Source organism: Ictidomys tridecemlineatus, chromosome 2, assembly GCF_052094955.1.
Source record: "Ictidomys tridecemlineatus isolate mIctTri1 chromosome 2, mIctTri1.hap1, whole genome shotgun sequence".
Lineage (NCBI taxonomy): Eukaryota > Metazoa > Chordata > Mammalia > Rodentia > Sciuridae > Ictidomys > Ictidomys tridecemlineatus.
In genome coordinates, this window is record NC_135478.1 from 152,774,938 (window position 1) to 152,797,774 (window position 22,837).

At 34.9% G+C, this 22,837-nt stretch overlaps 1 protein-coding gene across 1 annotated transcript in view; it reads right to left on the reverse strand.

Moving 5' to 3' along the window:
- The window catches only part of Dnah11 (dynein axonemal heavy chain 11), a 310,480-nt gene that overhangs the window by 207,528 nt on the left and 80,115 nt on the right, over window positions 1–22,837 (reverse strand). The window contains exons 29-30 of the mRNA XM_021728753.3: window positions 10,765–10,914; window positions 7,853–8,086 (exon numbers count right to left, since the gene is read on the reverse strand). Of these exons, the coding sequence (XP_021584428.2) occupies window positions 7,853–8,086; window positions 10,765–10,914 (384 nt within the window). The remainder of the gene's footprint in view (window positions 1–7,852; window positions 8,087–10,764; window positions 10,915–22,837) is intronic.

A 22,837-nucleotide genomic window follows, 5' to 3' on the forward strand; every position in this document is an offset into this window, starting at 1 on the left:
CACAACATCCTGAAATATATAGTCCAGAACAAAAGGCAGTCAGTACTTTTAATCATAAGCTATACAGAAACATGAGATCTATGAGATGAGTACTGTCTACCAACAGCACGCTAAGTGAAAAATCCAGACAACAAAGTTGATATGCCAATTTACAAGATGAACCAAAAGAATTTTCTTTTGTATTATATTATTGTGTGGGTTTTGAATTATATCTTTGTCTGGGTTTTGTATCAAGTTTATTTGAACTTTATAAAAGGAATAGAAAATCTTTCCATCTTCATTTATGCTCCTAAACAGTTGATTTAACATGATATTCATCTGTTCTTTTAAATGTCTAATAAAACCCACCAAAACAGGGCTCTATTGCAGGAGTAGGTGGGGGATGGTAGAGTACACATATTTGATTATAATACCTTGATTACAATTTGTTATGGAGTGGATAAGAGTTGTTCCCCAAACTCTCCTGTGTTAATGTAGAATAGTTAAAGTGATTGGATTATGAAAGACGTGATCTAATCAGTCTATCCTAGTTTGAATGGACTGACTGGGTGGAAACTGTACTGTGTGAGGTGTACTACAAAAGAAAAATTCTGAGTGGGGCATGGTTGTAGGAGAGGGTTACTGAGGGAGTACCCTGGAAGAGTTATCTTTCCTGTGGTTTCTTCCACTACCATGAGCCTAGTAATTTTCCTCCACTGGCACCTTCTGCACAACATATTGCTATACTTTGGCCCTGGAGCAATGGAGTTGGTCATCTATGGACTGAGATCTCTGAAGCCAAGCCCTGCTCTAAGCTGTTCTTGTCAGGTAATTTGGTTACAGTGACAACACACTGACTAAAACACAATTTTAAGTATTTCTGTGGGTGTCTACTTGGATCTTCTACCACATTTGAATCAACTTGGCAAAAAAGTGTTCACAGAAGCTCACCCCATTTAGATTAAAAAAAAAATTAAACCCAGGGGTACTCCTTGTAACTCAGGGGTACTGAGCTACACTGTCCTTTCCTTGCCGTTTTTTATATCAAATTTTGAGGCAGAGTCTCACTAGGTTGTCCAGTCCGGTCTCAAACTTGCAATCTTTAGCATCCCAAGTAGCTGGCACCGTAGGAGTATACCACCATACTCCATTTATTTAGATTTTTAACTTATTTATTAGCAAAATGATACCACAAAGTTACCTTACCACTTTATAGTCTCTACTCAAAGGGATGTTTCCATTCCCTACCCAATGCATGTTTTATTTTCCCTCTGAATTGAAAAAACTGATATTATTGGTCTGTTCAAAGAACCAACTCTTGTGTTAATCAGATTGGAATCATATGGCACACGAGTAACAAATCCTCTTTTTCTCTTACCTCCATCTGTCATGGTGTGGATCTTGAGTTACTACAGGATCTACTCTACATTTTTTTCTCTAGAAAAAGGAGGTAAACTGCAAGCCATGAGCCAAACCTGGCCCACCATCTGGTTTTATAAATAAATTTTTGTTGGAACCCAGCTATACCCATTTGCTTACAAATTTACCTATAGCTTCTTTCTCACCAGCACAACAGAGATGTTAAGTTGGAAAGCAAACCATTTACCATCTGCTTCTTCATGGGAAAAGTTGGCTAACCCCTGCTCTATAGTCAAGGCATAATCATGACGAAAGTCCTCTATACATGGCTCACGTTACAAATGATTTCACAGGATTTTTACTGGGGAAAAACACCTTTATTAGTATTAGTTGGGGTGTGGGGGGAGTGGAAGAGGTTCTAACTGCCCACCTCTTCTACATTCAATCCTATCACTGAGCATAGACTGTGTTTTTTATATTTTTTGAACCTCAGTTTTTGATTTTTCTGAAATTTCACTGGGTTAAAATGGATGTGTCATTCCCTATTTGACTAGAACTTCCTCATTTTTGAATGACTGCACTGATTTTGTTCCCTCTAAATTACCCATCAGTTCAATTTCATCTGTTGGTTAAATTCCTGATATCTTTCACATTATCTGGTCCAGTACTTTCAGGAACAACGTGAATATATTTTTCATATCTTGCGATTCCATGTGCAGTCATCTCTTGGTGACTTGGTTTCAGGATTGCCTCTCCACCACCGCCAGATACAAAAATCTATAGATGTACACGTCCCTTATTAAAAACAAACAAAAAAAAAAAGGCATAGTCTCTGGGTATAACCCATGTACCTTCTCCCTGTACTTTAACATATAGATTACTTATAGTATCTAATACAACATAAATGCTATATAAATAGTTATACTATATTGTTTAGGAAATAATGATAAGAAAAAAGTTTTTACAAATTCAGTACAATTTAAAAAAAAAACATTTTCTATCTGCAATAGGAAACCTGATGATATCAACTTAATTTTGGATGAGAAAAGAAGTAAAACACATGTGCTTTCCTCAACTTATTGTGGGTCCCTGTAGATTATAAAGCATAAAACTATCAGATCCCACTTTTATATGAAGGCAAAAAGACAAAAGTAAAACAAAAAACTTGTGTCCAATATGTAGTGGGTAGCTTCAGGATTGACAAGTTCTCCAAGTCAGTTAATAAGGATTAGGACAAAATAAAGATAATTACAAATTTTGTATACAATCTGGGTTTTAAACAATTTCTCAGCATCTGAGAGTGAGGCCAAAATTGACTTTAAGCAACAAAATACGGTTTCTTTCCTAAACACAGTAATTTTGAATCTTTGTGTGTAGGGGGAAGATGGACCATTAATGAGAAAAGTTTTATGTTGTTGATTATGAATCTCATCAAAGGTCTCTGGGTAATTTCTCAGTATACTACAGTTGATAATTTTTTTAAAGTACAAAATGTAATTGTACTCTCAATTTCTCACATATTTCAATAACGAAGGAGAAGAAATACTTTCTTACCAGGTCAAAAGCCTTTAAAACACATTTTTCTCCCCAAGGAAAATTCAAATCTGAGAATTTTCAAAGACAAAGCAGGTATATACACTCCAAAATGCAGAATTTTTTGCATTTAATCCCAATATCATCATACATACAGTCATAAAAGACCTCAGGGAAATAGAATTTAAAATAATTATCTTAGATTTATTTCACTATACTTTGTAAGAAAAGGTAAAAAAAATACTTGTTTAGATAGATCACCAATTATAGCCAAATCTGATCTCTAGTTTTTAAATTAAGTCATTTAAAAGAACTAAAGTTCATTTTAAAAACTGTTCGCAATATTACCAAGAGTGATTTTAATTAAAAACACTCTAGCAGATGGTTCCATCACTTTTAAAGGGAGAACACTAAAAGGATTTCAACTTAGACCCAAACCACAACTTTGAAAGTATGCAAGTGTTAGTTTCTCTAGATTATACATTAGTATTGTTGCAGAACTGAAATACTATATTGAAGGCACCTGTTTGGTTTGTCTGTCAAACATTCCAATTTGTGTTTGGAGTGTTTCACAGTTAAATTGATAAATGCTTTCTTCTTTTTCTCTTTTTCTTCCTTTTCTCTACTTCTCATTTCATACACACACACACACACATACACACACACACACACACACAGTGTTATATAAATATTGAACAAAATGGAAATCAAAAAAAATATTGAGAGAAGAAAGCTAAATTTCTCGAATTAGTTGAATAAGTTATAGCTCCTGGAATGTGAATTGCCCGAGGAGGAAGAGCAGCAGGAGCAGCTGCCCATCATTACCAAAGGGGAAGCAAAGAGGCAACATGAAAGCTTGAAATATGTTGGTGCTTTGAAAAGCAATAAAATCCTTTACAACACTCAAAATCTCAAGTCTATGTCATGTGAAGCCGAGGTGTTCCAAAAGGACCCTGCAAATGGGATCAGGAAGTCCTAAACGGAGTAACCACAAAATTAATCCAGAACCTATAAGAGATCTTGAATAAAAGAGGGGGAAACCACACAAGAGGACATTGGTGCAACTCAGTAGAGACTTTTTACAGGAAAAGCAAACTTTCATAACCTTTTAATAAATAATCACAGAGCCCCAAGTGATAATGCATGTCTACAATCCCAGTGACTCAGGAGGCTGAGGCAGGACGATCACGTTTGAGAGCAGCCTAGGCAACATAGCAAAACTCTATCTTGAAATTAAAAAGATAAAGGGCTAGAATGTGCTTTAGTGCCCCTGGGTTCAACTCCCAGTATCAAAAACCAGTCTCAAGAGAACTAGTATTGGTAGAACAATCCAAATAAAAGTATCAAACATCTCTGAAATAACTAATGAAAGACTGAAAACCACAGTAGAAAGACTGGTATTCATAAAACTGATTTTTAAAAACCCCAAAGAACTTTGGGAGGTTGAGATGCAATTACTGAAATTAAACTAGTGAAGTAAGTAAGGTGAAGTATCTATAAGGAAATCCTTGTACACCACTGGTGAGACTTTATCTTTATACTACCATTATTGAAAAAAGTATGGCAATTATTCAGAAAACTAAAAATGGAACTACCATAGCATCCAGAAAACTCATTCCTGGGGATACATTCAGAAGAACTGAAGTCAGTATGTCAAACTTAAGACTGTATATATGCAGTCCTAAGTTCTTGGCAACACTATACATAATAGTCAAGACATTTAATCAACTTCCATTCCATCAATAGATGAGTGATTTTTTTAAAAAAAAAAGTGGTAAATATGTGCAATGGAATACTATTCAGTTTTTAAAAAGAAGGAAATCTTGGATCTGCAGTAACAGTGAGAAACCTAAAGGACATTATGTTAAGTGAAATAAACAAGGCACAAAAAAAGAAACACTACATGAGCTTACTTACAAATGGAGCATGACAAAGTGGAACTGGTATTTAAACAAAGTGAAATGGTGGTTACCAGAGGCAGGGGTTAGGGGGGTAGGGTGGGATTGGAAAAGTGTTAGTCAAATGACACAAAACTCTAGTTGGATAGAAGGAGCGAGTTCAAGAGATCTATTGTATATTATTGGTGACTACAGTTAATAATGAAATTATATATTTGAAAATTGTTAAGACTTTAATGCTTTCACCACAAAAATTATTATATGAAGTAATACATATGCTAAATAGTTTGATTTAATCATTTCACAATGTATATCAAAATATCAAGTTATACACAATATAATTTTTTTTAAAAAAAATTTTAGTTGTCAATGAACCTTTATTTTATTTATTGATATGTGGTGCTTAGAATCAAACCCAGTGCCTCACACATGGTAGGCAAGTGCTCTGCCACTGAGCTCAACGTCTGCCCAAATAAATACAATTTTTATTTGCCAAATAAAATATGTGAAATCTTTAAAGTAAAAAAACTTAAAGTGTTTAGGGGCAAAGATTACAGATTTCTGTTATTTCTTTTGAAATGAATGATATATATCTATATCTATCTATCTATCTATATAGATAAATGGGTGGAGAGCTAAACAAACAACAAATATATGAGAAATGAAACAAAATATTAATTATAGAATCTATGTGGTAGGCATGCACATAATTGTTATTGTTTCAATTTTTCTATATATTTGGAAATTTTATGGCCAATTATTGGGGAAATGTATCATATTATGTATCATATTAGACACAACTGTCATTGTTGTTGCCAACAACTTCATAATATAATAATATTATAATATATGGCTAACACATCATACTTAAATTTTGTCAAGTACTTTAAAATAGCATTTTACATATATTAACCAGTTTCATCTAACTTGTTACATATAATATATAATCCTGGTACTGTCACTATCCTTGCTTTACAGATGATGAAACAGAGCAGATAGATAGCTTGTCCAAAGCCAAGTTATACAGCTGGTAAATAAGTGGTAGAAGCTGAGATCTGAACCTATATAACCTGAGTTTTTTTTTCTTAATCATATGCTGCATATGCTATGAAAGAGATTAGTAAACTCAGAAGCAGATTTATAAAAAAAATTTTAGTAAAGTCGGGAGTAGATTTTAAAAATCACTTGGATTATAGCACAAAAAGAGAAAGAGTTGGGAAATTTAAACTATAGTTTAAGAGATGGAGGGGGCAGAATGAGAAGTTTCAACATACAATAAAACTCTAGATAAAGAAAATAGAGCAAATGGAGAGAAAGAATTATTCAAATCAGAACTGGAAGAAAATTTTTCTAAAGTTGAAGACAGACATATAAATGAAGATTCAGGTTCACTGAGTCTTTAGCATACTAAATTTTAATGAAAAAAAACCCCCACAATAATGTATAGTATAATAAAATAGACTAATTATAAAGGAAAAGCAAATTTAACTGAAGATTTTATAAAAAAATAAAAACCACAAGATAATGGAAAAATATTTTTAAAGTTTGAAAAGAAAATTACTCTCAATTTAGAATTCTATACCTAGCAAAAATATCAAAATTCAAAACAAAAAAGACAAGGAACCAGAAGGTTTCCAATGATAATCAACCACTCACTGTGTGAACTGCTAAACTGTCTACTATGCAGACGAATTAAATCCAGAAATAGGAAATGGGATAAAAATTAATTAATTGCTAAAAACATTGGTAAATTAAATTTTAAAATAATGTCATTCCCACCACAATTTATAGGGTTCAAAAAATAACATGAAATAATGGCAAATAATGGTTAAATAAAGAGGGGATACTTGAGATGGAAATAAATGATTTTCATCTATGAACATTAACTTGTTTAGACAATTTAAGAGCCTTGAGAGCACAAACATCATTCCCAGGACCATAGAAGCAAGAGCCTGCCCAAGAATTGGACCATCAGAGGAAACCCAAAGAAAGTAGAGGGAGGAAACAAATGCTGGAATTTCCAGATAAATTAATACCTTTTGGTTATTTTTAGTGTAAATTTGATGTATAATCATGAGAAAAAAGGTTGGTAATATATTGAATGAAAACATTAATTAACCAAATAAAATATATGGTATGTAAAAGAAAATGATACTTTTCTATGCATATCTGCCAATATAGATATACATCTACTATATATATATATATATAATATATATATATATATATATATATATACACACACATACATATATATATTATATGTAAATAGCACAAATTGACACATATTTATGTAGAGATAGGCATCTATACACTCACACAAAGGTAGAATTAGTTAATAGAAGAAAAACTTTAAATGTTTGTATGCCAAATGTTTTTTTCTAGAAAGTGAATCTATATATTGCTTTTTAAAAAATATTTTTCATGAATTTTATGAGCATATTTTCTTCTTTTGTATTTTTGCCAATAAACATACTAAATCATAAAATTGAAAATAAAATTGATATACTCTATAAAATATCATTACGATTATAAGAAGCAAATATTCAAAAAAGCACAAAAATGACAAGTTGAAGGCAAGGGAGAAAAAAATTAAATGAAGAGAAAAAATTTAGAGTAAAATAAGTAGAAATATGCTTGTTGAAAGATTTAAGTTTGAGCAGTGACTGACAACAGCTGAAAGTTAAGACAGGATATTATTTTAACTAAGTATTTTAAAATGTCATTATTATATATAAAATAGTTGTAATAAAAAGGCAATTATTAGCAGATTAACCAGCAAGTAATTTTTATCAGAGAATAATAAAATTGAGTTTTAGTTAATTATCTCAGTTATTTATGTCCATGAAATAAAAATTAAGTACTTAGCTTTAGCCACTAGAATTTCAGAGACAGCACCCTAGGAAGAAATCAGCCACTTCTTTAAATCCAATCATAATCTCAAATAGAAACCAATACCATATCTTCCAAAGGATGGAAAACTAAGAATGTATTTTTATCCAAATGTAAATGATAAAGGAATGAATGAAACTTACCTCTTTAAGTCCCTTCAAGTGTCAAAAATCATAAACCTATAAAAATACCTGTTTTTTGTGGAAATCCTTCAGGGCTGTTTCATAGCCTTCCTCCAGCCTACTGAAGGCTATTCCAACATCTGTAGTCCACCATATTTGTGAGCTGGTCAGTGCAACCTGAGCTGGGAAATCGAAAATCCACAGTTCCCGGGGTGTTTCCTCGTAGGCCACTATGGCTTCGGTGATAGACTGGCGCACAGTCTCTTGCATGGTCTGTTCAAGCTGCAGAAGCCAAGTTTCCACCTTCAGAAACAAATGGAATGTGTAGCATAGGGTTAACTATGGAAGGAGGACCATTCTACCTTCCCACCAGCGCTAGGCCATGCAGCAAGCAAGACCTTGTGTGGATTCCTTTTAAAGTCCTATAGAAAGCTACAGAGGGGAGGATGAGCAAATGATGAATGAAGTCTTTTTCCTACATGAGCCTGTCTTCTCATGCTGACACACCTCATTGCATTTTACATACCAGCTGCCTAACAGGTTTCCACAGCTGAAACAGAGCATGGGTTCTCTATTATTCATTTTCCAGGTTTAAAGACTAAGAGGTTCTAGACCAAGAATCTCCCCAGCTCCAACGGTGTTTTGAGAAACCAAATGCAGCACCACCTGAGGTCTGAGTCATATTCAAGAGTTTTGGGGATAATGGAAAACTGATTTCTAAAAAATTATCTTCTGATAATATTTAAATCTCCTGAAAACTCTCTAATATCTTCATAGTTCTGAGTCTTGTGACAGTGTTGTTAGTAAGTATCTTAATTATATTCACTAGTGGTTCTCATCTTCACACTTGTCAGAAATAAGACAGCAAGAGAACATAAAAAAGAGGACAACTGCTGACTTGTGAAAGTTAATCTTTTTAAAAAAATTTCAAGTTTATTTTGTTCCCACAAATATATCTTAGTCAGTTTTCCACCCTGTTCAAATGTACTTTGGTAATAATGCATCTGTCTTCATTTGCAAATATCAATAAGTTAAAGGATTCATAACTATTTGCAAATGATTGAGTACAGCCAAAAAAGACTCTATTGAATAAATTCCAGGACCATGTGAGATACTGAAGATTTTACAACTTATTTCTTCCCCTTCTCTTGTGAAGTTGGAAGCAGCATTCCTAGAACATCTTCTCAAGAGAAGTGGGGAGGCTGATGAGCTATCCATCTTCTTCTGTATGAAAAAAGGAAGCACCATCATGGTCACGGCCCCCACATCTCTTATTAGCTGGGCTTTGTTAATGTTTGAGTTAATAGTCCCTGATCTAAAAAAACAGAGTCCTTTTTTTTTATCTCTGCTTTAATCACTAAGCACGACTCATAAAGACACCAGATCACAAGTACTGCCAGTAAATCAGTCATTATGCGTGCAGCTCCTATATACTCTGTGGCTCATGTCCTCAATACAGCCACCTGTCCTCAAGAACATTCCAATCCATTTGGGAAGACCAAACACCACCAGCTCGTGGTGTTCAGATGACTATGCCAACAATGCTGACTTAACTCAGCATGATCAGGACTAAGTCCTGATGAGTGCTTGCTACATCCTTTCCTTTTTAATACTTCAAAACCTTCTGCCTAACCTTATATGGCAACAATTGTCACCTCCCATTATTACTCATCATGTGAACATTCATTTCCTCCATGAGCCAAGGAGTCCTCCATGACAAGGGTTATATCTTATTCATTTCTGGGTCCCTAAAAACCTACCTTGGCATACAATGCACAGTAGATATTCAGTAAATATGTGTCAAATAAATAGACTAAATTGGGAGGAAACAATTATAAAAAATGTAAAAGGTTTAAAAAGAAAGTAAAAAGCATCTTATTGTAAAACAAAGGCAATTAAATGAATGCAGTATATGTCCCCAACTCTCTCAAATAAATTGCTTATATAGAATAAATTAGAGCATCATAAAAACTTTCAATATCAAGGGTTCCTGCTAGCGACAACTACATCCATCAGTTGGACTCTCCCCTCTGGGCACCATGCCAGGAGATGAACAGTCTGCTGGGGAGGGAGCAGACAGCAGCACACTTTTGTCAAGATAGTTTATGGTGACTTCTTCTAATCATTATAATAATATCCTAAAAGCCCAAGAGATCAAAAAATATATTTTAATCAAACTATTCTACCATCTGCTTCCCCTTCATTTGGCAGGATTTTTCTGGTACAATATTAAAAGGCAACAGAGAAGAGTAAAGGAAACACTTATAAAATAAGCTTGCAATCACATTTCTGCAAAGAACACTTTATAAGGAACTCCCTGTCCCAGCCCAAACAGTTCTCTGACACAGGTTATTCCCTTGGTTACTCTGTGGGTTAATCTAAGATACACAAGCTTCATCAGAAAAAGATGCAATTTCCCTAAATCATCTGCGTATATCAAAAGTTCTGTCTTAAGTTATAAGGAGGCATTCTGTGGATAACTCTTAAGAGTGTTTTTGAGGTATTTAACTATAACTGTAGAAAATATTCTGTTACCTCTGTGCACAAAACTCAATCAGCCTTATTTATGAGTAGCCATTTACAACATTCATATCAGAATATTGAACCACAAAACCTCTTTAAAACCACCCTACTTCAGGGTGCTGCTTGGATCTAACTCTTCCTACATTCTCTGAGGAGTGGTGGAACAGAGCACATTTTGTAGAAGGTCAAGTCACTGGACTGTATTTGCTACTAATTCTAGAGTCCACTCATTCCCTTTGTGATAGTCCATTCTGTCCAGTTCAATTCCCAGGATCTCTGACACCCTGCTGGGTGCTGAAGTTAAATGTGCAGACACCATGAAGCTTGTGACAGTAGCCCCCTCTCACACTGGATATCAGCAAACAGGAATCTCCCAACTCAAGACCAACCAGAGCCTGATTTGATATGAGTTGTTTTTTTCTTATTCAATTTAACTCCCCGTCATAATCAAATCTTACATGGCCTATGCATTCACACTTGGCTTGGAATGGGACATACTCCTTTTCTTTGCTGTACATCCCAACTGCTCTGTAAGCAGACACATCCTGATTATCTTCAAACTGCAGATCTGTGATGCTGTCAAACAGTTTGGCAAGGTGGCGTGTTACCTAAGACAAGAATATTAGAAAAGATAAGAATGTTTCTTACTGTAGATGTAGCCTGGTAATCTAAAGATAATGCCATATGAAGTTATAAAACTTTCCTTATAGAATTATAAAGTGATCTCAAAATGGTTTTCCTCAAAATAAAGGTCACTTATCAAATTTCAACCTTTGAAATGACCTTGAAAGAGAATAGCCAAGCATGTGGGTTCATCACCACATGTTGGCTGGTGAATACTTACCATGCAAAGTCCCCTGTTTTCTATTTGAAGATTAGAAACTTGCCAACTTCTCTATATAGACATTATTCCTGAGGACAATCATTCTGCTGTGATGTTTGAAGTCAATTTTTTAAAACTCAGTTTTATTTTATTAATGTATATTATTAAAAATCTGGCAAAATATGTGAAACCAATATGCAAATTAGAATTTTATGATTTGGGGGTCCATTGTTATTTATTTGCTCTGATACTTTAGCCAGCCCCATAACATCCTTGTGGCATAAGATAGATAGATTATATTTCCCTATTTTCATTGACAAGGTAATTGAAACTGAAGTATTAGGTGAAATTCTCTAAGTCAACATTGCTAAAAGTAAATGGCAATGATATTTTCAATCTACAATTCCCAGCCAAATTAATAAGGGTCACACACCTCTGGCATTATAACCTCTTATGTCCTTAGTTTTGCACTCACCAGTGGAACCCAATAAGTAGCACACTGGACTCAAGGCAGATTACAATTTAACAGCTAAACAAAGATTAAGATTATATTAAAAGACAAAATACCAGCACCTGTTCTGCTAGAATAAAACCTAAAACCTAACTGGCCTCCAAACACAACCTGATTTAGCAGCACCACACATCCAGTCATGTCAGCACAATATAGGCCTCCCCCCCAGCAGACTCACATGCAGGAAGGCAAAAACAACAGACTTTATCATCAGGCATGTCACTCCATCATCTGTCTCAGGATGGACTAAAGAAAGGACAGAGATCAATTGAGAGGAAGCAACAGAAGTGAGAACAATAATGTTCCTTCCTTATACCCGGAGCAAATAAATCCCAATAAGTGGAAAACAGCTTTCTTTGCAAAATTAAAAATAGAACTACTAATTCCATTCCTAGGTGTACTCCTAAAAGGACAAAAAAAAAAAAAAAAAAAAAAGGTACTCAGATATTTGTACACCCCTGTTCACAGCAGCATTATTCACATTTGTTGAAATGTGGAAACTGAAATGTCCATCAATGGACGAATGGATAAACAAACTGCAATATAGATACACAACGCAATACTGGTCAGCCATAAGAAGTACACATACACACAACAACATGGATGAACATTGCCTCTGACGGCACACTAAATGGAAGAAGCCACTCACAAAAGCCATGTATTAAATCATCTCATTTATACGAAATACAAAGAATAGGTAAATCCAAAGACACAGACAGCAGAATGGTGGCTTATAGAAAAAGGGAGGAATGAAGAGCAACTGCTTAATGAACACAAAGTTTTATTTTGTAGTGATGAAATGTTTTGGAACTTAGGTAAGAGATAGTGGTTGCATAACATGGAGAAAGCAAAAAATAGCAGTGAATCATACACTTTAAAATGGCCAATTTTTAGAAATCAACAACAAGACAAAACCCTACAGGAACTATAAAAACACACGGAGATTGACCCATTCGTCATTCAAAAGTGTATTGTTCAAACAGCGGAAATCAGGGAAGAAATTAAAAAATTCTTAGACTCCAATGAGAATAGTGATACAACGTATGAGAACCTCTGGAACACTATGTTGGCAGTGCTAGGAAGAAAGCCTATAGAGATGAGTGCCTACATGAGAAAATCAGATATATCCCAAATAAGCAGACTAATGATGCATCTCAAGGTCCTTGAAAAAGAACAAAAGAATTCCAAAACCAGTAGAAGGAAGGAAAGAATTAAAATCAGAGCCAAAATCAATGAAACTGAGAATTAAAAAAAATACAAAAGATTGATGAAATAAAGTTGGCTCTTTGAAAACAAAACAAGCCCTTAAACTAACCAAAAGAAAAAGAGAAAACCCAAATTAATAAAATTAGAGATGAAAAAGAGCAACCACCATGACATCACAGAAACCCAACAAACTCCACCAACAGACTGTTAGAGTTAATGAACAATTTTGATGAAGTAGCAGGTTACAAAATCAACATACAAAGATTAATAGCCTTCCTATATACCAACAATGAATCTACTAAGAAAGAAATCAGGAAAACAATTCCATTCACAATATCCTCAAACAAGCAAACAAAAACAACAACAACAAAACACTAGGAATAAATCTAACCAAGGAGGTAAAAGACCTCTACAATGAAAACTATGGAACACTAAAAAAAGGAACTAAATAAGACTTCAGAAGATGGAAAGATCTCCCATGTTCATGGATAGGCAGAATTAATATTGTTACAATGGCCATACTACCAAAAACAATATACAGATTCAATGTGATCCCCATCAAAATACCAATAACATTCTTAACAGAACTAGAAAAAAAGAGTCTAAAATTTATTTGGAAGAATAAAAAGATCCAGAATGGTCAAAGCAATCTAAGACACAAAAGCAATGTTGGAGACCTCACAATACCTGACTTCAAATTATACTACAGAGCTATAGTAACAAAAGCTGTGTGGTTCTGGCATAAAAACAGACACATAGATCAACAGTACAGAATTGAAGACACAGAGACAAACCCACCTATCTACAGTCGTCATATCCTTGACAAATGTGCCAAAAACATGCATTGGAGAAAAAACAGCCCTTTAAACAAATGGTGCAAGAAAAACTGGTTATTCATATGTAGAAGAACGAAACTAGGCCCTTGTCTGTCACCTTGCACATCAACTCAAAATGGATCAAAGACCTAGGAATTAAATAAAAAACTATGCAACACCTAGAAGAAAACATAGGGTCACACTCCAACATAGGCACAGGTAATGACTTTCTCAATAGGACCCCTAAAGCTCAGGAAATAATGCCAAAATTAATAAATGACATGGCATCAAATTAAAAAGCTTCTGCATAGCAAGGGAAACAATTAGGAATGTGAAACCAGAACTTACAGAGTGGGAGAAAATCTTTGCTAGCAACTCTTCTGAGAATTAATATCTAGAATACATAAAGAACTAAAACTTCACACCCAAAATTCAAATAACCCACTTAATAAATGGGTGAGTGAAATAAAAAAATATTTCTTAAAATAAATACAAATGGCCAATTCATGAAAAAATGTTCAACATCATTAGCAAGTAGAGAAATGCAAATCAAAATTACATTGAGATTTCATCTCATACCCATCAGAATGGCAGTCATTATGAATAAAAAAAAAATAAGCCAGGTGTAGTGGCACATACCTGTAATCTCATCAGCTCAGGAGGCTGAGGCAAGAGTACTGTGAATTCAAAGTCAGCCTTAGCAATTTAACAAGGCCCCAAACAACTTAGTGAGACCCTGTCTCAAAATGCAAAAAGGGCTGGAGATGTGGCTCAGTGGTTAAGGCCCCTGAGTTCAATCCCTGGCATAACCACTACGGAAGTCAGTATGGAGGTTCCTCAAAAGGCTAGGCATAGAACCACCATATGACTTCGCTATAACCACTCCCCCTCAGTATTTAGCCTGAAGAATTGAAGTCGTCGTACTATAGCAATATATGCATACACATGTTTAGAGTAGCACAAGTCACAAGAGCCAATTATGGAACCATTCTACGTATCCATAGAGGAATGAATGGATAAAGAAAATGTGGTATATATACACAATGGAGTTTTATTCAGCCATAAACAAAAATTAAATTGCAAAACTTGGAGGAAAATGGATGAAACTAGAAAATTTTATGCTAAGTCAAATAAGCCAAACTCAGAAAGTTAAGGGTCATATGTTCTCTCTCATTCACAGAAGCTAGAGAGGAAAAAGGAAAAGAAAGATGGAGATGATCTCATGAAAATCAAAGGGAGATCAGTTAGGGAAAGGAACCAAGGGGTGACAGGCAGGGAAAGCACTGGGGAGTGATATTAGCCAAACTATATTGTGCACGGTGTGCATGTTGGAATATGTAACATAAATCCCATAAATATATACAACTATAATGCACCAATAAAAAAAACGGGGGGAAAAATGTTCCAGGGGAAAATCTGGGGAACAATATTGACCAAGTTTTATTTTTATATGGTATGCATGTATGAATATGTGACAACAAATCTCACTAGTATGTGTATAATGTATTAACAAAAAAGTGAAAAAAAAATAAAACGGCTAATTTTACATTATATGAATTTTATCTCAACAGAAAAAGTAAGTCGCTGATCATCAGTAGATAGTTTGAAACTTTATAACATTTCCCAGTATATGGGGCTTCATCTTTGTAACAAGTTTTTCTTGAAATGCAGTCTGACCAGACTTGTTTACCTATATAACAGCACTTCTAGAAACAAAAGCAACCTATGTAAGTTATTTTCATGACCAGGTGGACACCAACATCTGAAAGAACTCTTTAAGGGTGATTTAATCTCTGAAGTATTTAGCCTTTATGTTTTTGCTGTATTTGCAGTTTTAGTGTTCAAGAAAATCATATCAAGAAGTTTTCCAAGTTTTAAAATAGATGAGTTTTTGAGATTCTCACTTCCTTTAAATGTAGGCAGAGTGGTAGCTGACTGATCATGCTCAGGTTATCATATTCTCCTCCATCCCAGTGCATTACCCAAAGGACATTTATACACAGAAGGTCTCTGCAATATTCTAACAATTCACTCTCACAGCCGAAGTGGCCAGGAAGTGCACAGATGTTGAATGGCTTCTACTGTGTAATGGGCCTAGATAATATCCAGTTGAAAAGCTGTAGGAAAAATGAGACCTAAACTCTCAGACACCCTCACACATTATTGCTTTGGTGAGAAAATAATTTCGAAACAACTTCTGGCCCTATAGTCACTCAGCTGGTGGCCAGGAAATGCAAACCTCATAGCATGCAGTTCTCCCATTTCTTATAGCTGGCCTGGTCTAAGTAGGATGTTTTCACATTCTGTTATTTAAAGTCTGAGAGAATGGGACCATTAAAAAGGAAAAAAAAAAAAAAACATGGATCCTATTGCCCTCCAATTAATTCCATATCTAATGACATTTCTTTCCATTTCACACAAAATTAAAATTCCTTCTTCCTAGCTATTTGGAAAGATGGTTTATTTTATGACTAAAAAGAATACATTAAAAATGAACGCTTAAAGGAGTCAAAGCTTCATCATATTTTAAGTAGGGTCTAACAGGTGAGTAATGAAAATTGAAATAATGGTCCCTTGACGTATGTAAATTAGATGGATCTATATACTAATGAGTACAGAAAGGCTGGCTTCCCACAGTTGTGTGGGATCATAACAATGACCACACCAGCTGAAACCACACTGAAGCAACAACAATCAATGGGGAAACTCATGGTAGTGCAAAGACCTTTAAAGTTTTTTGTTTTCTTGTTTTTTTTCCTTCAAAACATTGAAATCTCCCAGTTGGTTACAAATAGACAATGGAAAAAAACCTATCAATTAATATTTAGTACATCATAATTGAAGATGTTAAGCACATTGAAACTTAAGTGTTTTCCTTTGTAGAAAAGTTTGCTGAGGTAACTTACTAATAGGACTTGCCTCCTCCTCCTCCTCCTCGCACAACTTTAAGATAGGGAATGAGCATCTTTTCTGTGCCTTAGCAAGCTGTCACATTCCTTTCAAAATCTAGACTGACCACTAGCATTTTATTCTCTGAGCTTCCAGGGTCATGAAATTTGAGAGTTCCTTTAAAGTGAGGTTTTTGAGGGTTCGTTGTTTTACTGGCTTCTTCTGGGATCACTTCTTTCTGTCACAACCCCTGCTTTCATTCTCAGCATGTGCACTGCCCAGCTGTATATCTGGACTGTGGAATGGTGCAGGTCACCCTTCCCCATTGGCCGTCTCTCCTGTAACGCCATCAATGTTTGATCCAAATTTCGCTTCCAGCCTTATCCGTTTCATCTCTGCTACACTTTCAACTTTGTTACGCCTTCCTTCCATCATTTATTGTTATAAAACATCATATGGGTTCATCCTAGAGACAAAGAAGTCACAAACTAAAAGCCTGGCTGCCTGTGTGTAAACAAAACGACAGATGCACAGTGGCTTGCCACTGACAGAATTTAGAAGACGGGACATAACTGGTCATTGATCATAATGGGCATCTATTATTTAGCAGTGACTTCTGTGGACTGAAGAGCTAGCAATGACGTTTGTGTTTGCGACCACTCACCATGAACATACCATAGTGTCTGAAACGTGAACTCTGTTGTCAGGGCACTGTGTTATTTACTCAATCCTTGGTAGTGGAGATTCATATTAGAATCCTGCACAGTTCTGGAGAACTTCTTGCTAAATGTAAAAATTTATATCATCTGTCCATAGAACCAGAGACATTCTCATATATAACTTTATAATTTAAAATCTAACCAATCCAGGGATCAAATGTTTGGTCAATTCCCATGACCTATAGCTGCTGTTTACCCAGAAAGCAGAGAAGATGAGATCACCTCATTTTCTAATTACATTTTCAAACTGCGTGGATTTGTCTCTACTATCTAGTCTCATATTTGTCCAAACTATCTAAAGATGCTACTGGTAATTAACTGAGATGAAATATACAAAAAGCCTGGTACCACTCCAGGCCTGGTGAGAACCACAGGATTCACTGATGTGTATTCATTAACTCATTTATCGGTTTGGTCAGGATCTTCACAGTTGTAACGTAAATAATGACCAAATGTAGGCAATCTTATCTTTGTGCATATTATCCTCTAGAATAAGATAGAATATGAGTGTTATTTTTACATGTATAAAAATTTAAGCTAGGGGCTGGGAATGTGGCTAAGTGGTAGAGTGCTTACCTGGTATGTTTGAGGCCCTGGGTTCAATCCTTAGTACTACTAGTGGGAGGGGGGCATTAAACTAATCTGTTAAAATGGTAGATAATTGTTCTATTTTATTTCAAAAATAATAATATTGGTGATGGTATAAGGATATGTAACATGGTTGAGGTCTAAATCTGGTTAAATCAGTTATGGCACATACATAAAACAAAACTTTTATAGCTATTAAACATATTATAGGGGAATATTCCAGTTTTAATAAAATATATGTTAGGACATAAGCACAGGCACACATAAAAAACTAGAAATACTCAAAAAGAGCATCTAGAAGCATATTATTCTTATCTTCTATATATTTGTACTGTTTTCAAACTTCCAAAAATGAATGCAAAATTACTTACATAACCCAGATTTGTTTTTACCAAAAATAATCAAAGTATATATGGCATTTTGTAATTTGATTTTTTAGTTATTAAGATAACTTAGACATATCCACACATCAGTGCATATGGGGTTGATTCTGTTTCTTGCTTAAAATCTTTGGCATGCATATATTGTATAATTTTATATAAATGTGTTCCCAACACAAATGCTGGAATATTTCAAATAAATTTTGGAAACTGAAACACTTATAAAGAAAAATGCAAAAAAAAAAGTGCATACTATGTGATAAATTTTAAGAAAGAGAACAAAACTCTTGTAACCACCATCATTAAAAAATAGAACATCAAGCCAGGCGTGGTGGCGCACGCCTGTAATCCCAGCAGTTTGGGAAGCTGAGGCAGGAAGATAGCGAGTTCGAAGCCAGCCTCAGCAGAAAAAAAAGTGAGGTACTAAGCAACTCAGTGAGACCTATTCTCTAAATAAAATACAATAGGGCTGGTGATATGGCTCAGTGATCAAGTGCCCCTGAGTTTAATCCCAGTACCCCCCCCCCTCAGCAAACAACAACAACAACAACAACAACAAACAGAACATTAACATACAGAAGTCTGGATATCTATGGCAATTACTGTTTCTTTAAATATGGACATTATCTTTTCAAAATATTGGCATTCTCTTCCCAAAACAGCACTCACCCACAGTATGTGTTCTGTTGTGTCTACCTTCTATTGCTCAACAGCACATTAGTGAGATTTAGTCATATTATTAGGTATAGCCTAGGTTGATGGCTTGTCTATGTTCCTTGCCATGTGGTACTCCACTGTGTGACTGTCACACAATGTAATTACCATTCTATTGTTAAGGGACATTTAGGTTGCTTCTAGTTTAGAGCTATTGAAATGAAAATAGAACAGAGATGAGTGGGGTAGAAGAGGACTGAAGGGAATGGAGGAGGCACAGGAAAAGGAAAGAACAGTGGAACGAATCTGACCAAACTTTCCTAGGTACATATAGGAACATACCACAGTGAATTTCACTTTGATGTATACTTATAATGCACTAATTTAAAAAAAAAAACCTATAAATAAATAGAAGAAAAACCCATAGAGTAGAGGAAAGGAGAAAAGGATGTGGGGGAAGAGAGAAAGGGGAAGTACTGGAGAGTGTACTGAACCAAATTATAAGCCACGCTTGTATAATTATACCAAAACGAACTTCAATATTATATGAGACTATGAATTCACTAATAATAAATTTCGAAAAGAAAGGGTACGGGTACAGGGTGGGGAAGAACTTGTGACTATCTTTACAACACTATGTGTATGCTAAGTACTTTTCCTGTTTCTTTATACAGTTTATTTATCTGTCACTTAAAAGCCAAAGAGATAGTATATACTGTCTTCCCATTTGGCACATGAGGAAATTTAGGTTCTGAAACAAAGCAACAAGATAGTATCAACAGTCAGTATTTAAACTGGTGTCTATATGATTTCAAGGTTTCTGCTCTTTCCATACCATCTGCCTTCTGAAGGATGGCTAATGTGCGTTGTTTCATCTAGCTCTGTGCAGTTAACATTTCAATGTTCATATTTTTTGTGTGCGTAGATACAGATTTCCATCTGGTATCATCTTCCTTCTGCTTAAAGCACTTCCTTTAACATTTCTTGTAGTGCCAGTTTGCTGATGAAATTTTCCAGCTTTTGAATGTCTGAAAATATCTTTGCCTTTATTTTTAAAAGATGTGTTTACTGGGTAAAGACTTTTAGGCTGACAGATTCTTTTTCTTATAACAGGTTTAAATTGCTGTCTATTGTCTACTCACTCCATTGTTTCCTATTCAAAGTCTGTTGTAATCCTTATGTTTGCTCCTTTGTATGTACTATAACTGTATGAGCAATATTTAGTTTTATTTATTACTGGGTTTAACCAGTTTCATCAATTCAATGCTTTTTGTTGTTGTTTCTCGTGTTTGGGCCTATTGAGTGCCTTGAATCTATAAATTTATGCTATACTTTCCTTCAATTTGAAAAGTTTAAATTTTGTTGTTCTTTTTCTTTTTTTTTGCAAATATTTTTTCTGTATCCTTTCCTGCCTTCCACTCCCTTACCCACCCTCAACATGTTATAAAGTCCAATTGCACACACAGAACTTTCTTATAATTTCCATCTCTCTACTTAACTTTTGAAACATATGGAATATAGATGTAATAACCTTCTATGTCCTTGTCTGCCAATTCTAATATCTGTCTCAGTTCTGGGTCAGTTTTGATTTCTGGTTTTATGTGAATATTCCTGCTTCTTCACAAGCCCAGTAACCTCTAATGCCAGGCACTGTGAACTTTATTCTGCTCAATGCTGAATATATTTTCATTCTTATATTCCTCAAGTTTTGTTCTGGAAGGAATTAAATTACTTGGAGACAGTGTGATCCCTATGGATATTGCTATTAAGATTTGTTTGGTAGGAAAAAAAAAGTTTGACCTGGATAGAGTAGTGTTTAATCTAGGGCTAATTATTCCCCATTACCAGCAAGACTTTGCCAGTACTCTATTCATAAATAATAAGTATTTCCCAGGCTAGTTGGTAGATATAGGTGCTATTTCTAGCTCTGTGAGAACACTGAGAATTAATTCTCTAATTCTCAGATGAATCTTTCTCCAGGTTGGGTTGCTCTCTTAATATATACATATTAATCAAAAACTCTGCTGACTATTCCAAGAAGCCTCTCCATACGTTTCTGGAGATCTCTTTCCTCTTTGGTATTCTGCTCTGAAAATTCCAGCCAAATTGGATTCTTCCTGGATTCCCTTCACATGCCATGGTCTAAAAATTCTCTTAAAGCAGCAAACTGGAGCTCACTCCACATATTCTCACTCTGCTATGAATCACTGTCTTCTACTTCTGATGTCCAGTGTCTAGAAAGTGGCTGCTTCATATATTTTGTCAAAGTTCTTGTCTGTTTTAGACAGAAGAATAAATCCATTTCCTGTTACTCCATCTCTGCCAGAAGCAGAACTTGGTCTATCCTTGCAGTTTTAATTTGCATTTCTCTGCTTGCTTATGAAGTTGAGCTACATTTCATCTTTACTATCCATTAGAATATCTTCTTTTATGAACTGATTAAGTATTCTGCCTTTTCTTACTTATATTCTAGAATATCTGTCTTTCTTTGTAGCAGTTATATTCTGCTTATTAATCTTTTGTTTAATGTATTGCAACATCTTTCCCAAATTTGTAGTTTGCATTGTTAGTCTTTTAATATCTTTTGATAAACCCAAGTTTAAATAATTTTTAACATAGTCAAATCCAAACATGTCCTTAGAGTTAATATTTTTGGATACAATTTAAGAAATTTTTGCTTATCCCAAGATCATGAAGATGTCCTCTGACTCATATATTCCTCATTGTTTCACTGTTTTATCTTTCACATTTAGATTTATATCTGCTTAGAAATGATTTTTTTTTAATTTGGAAGGTAAATGCCCCTCCTCCCCAGCAAATGTATAACCAAATGACCTTGAAAACCTCTTTCTTATTCAATTCTCTCTGTATTCACTGTCTTATTTTTTCTCCTTTCATGTTCTCTGACACTAAGGAAAGCTCTGATCAGCTTGTTAGACCTAGCACAACTATGAATCAACAAATATCTCAAAGGGCAAAGCAGTGCGACACAGCAGGTGGACCTCACTGTGCCTCTTCCTGCTCATATCGTTTCCCCCAAAACCTTGATTTTCTCAATGCTCTTTAAATGGTCTTCACTGCATTTTAACAGGTCAATGTTGTCTGGTTTTTCTGGAAGTTCCCAGAAGAAATGGTCTTTTGCCAGAGGCCCTTATCTACTGATGTAAAGCTAGAGCAGAAGTGTCTTTGTTAAGTGACACGAAACCAAGGCTGGAAGGGCCTAGAACTCCTTGCTGGCAGAACCTTGCAATTTTAACATTTATAGTTGGATCTCATAACATTAAAGCAATATTTTACTTTAATCCCACATTACCATAACCCTGACATAATTGTATAGCTTACAAATGGACTATGGAGAAAATCCTGGTGACAGAACTGCAACAGAATTCAAAGCAATGGCAACACATTTGCCAAATGAACAAAATATATGTAATTTGTGATTAACTATATTAGCCAGTTTGGGGTAATTAATGATAATCCATTAGAAATGTAGTTTATAACAAATTTATTTTAAAAACTAGATTCTCTGTTTTCTTGTCAACACCTAAACTTCTACGTATCAGATTGCTTTATTTAAAGAAATGCAGAGCTAGGGTTGTGGCTCAGTGGTAGAGTGCTTGCCTAGCATGTGTGAGGCACTGGGTTTGATTCTCAGCACCACATATAAACAAACGAATAAAATAAAGGTGCATCAACAATATATAGATATATTATATACATGCACACACATTTTTTTAAATAAAGGAATGCATTTGAAATATGATATCTTCATTAATTATGCCTCTGTCATTTGGCAGGGACTAAAACTACTTTCATGAGCATTTTCTGTACCTTGTCATCAGTTGAAAGAAAACATGGTCAATGACAAGATGGTCAAGCCGTGGCCATCTTCAGGTCTGTTTCTTTCTGCTTCCTCTTCTCCATTCCTTCCTAACCTAAACTCGGG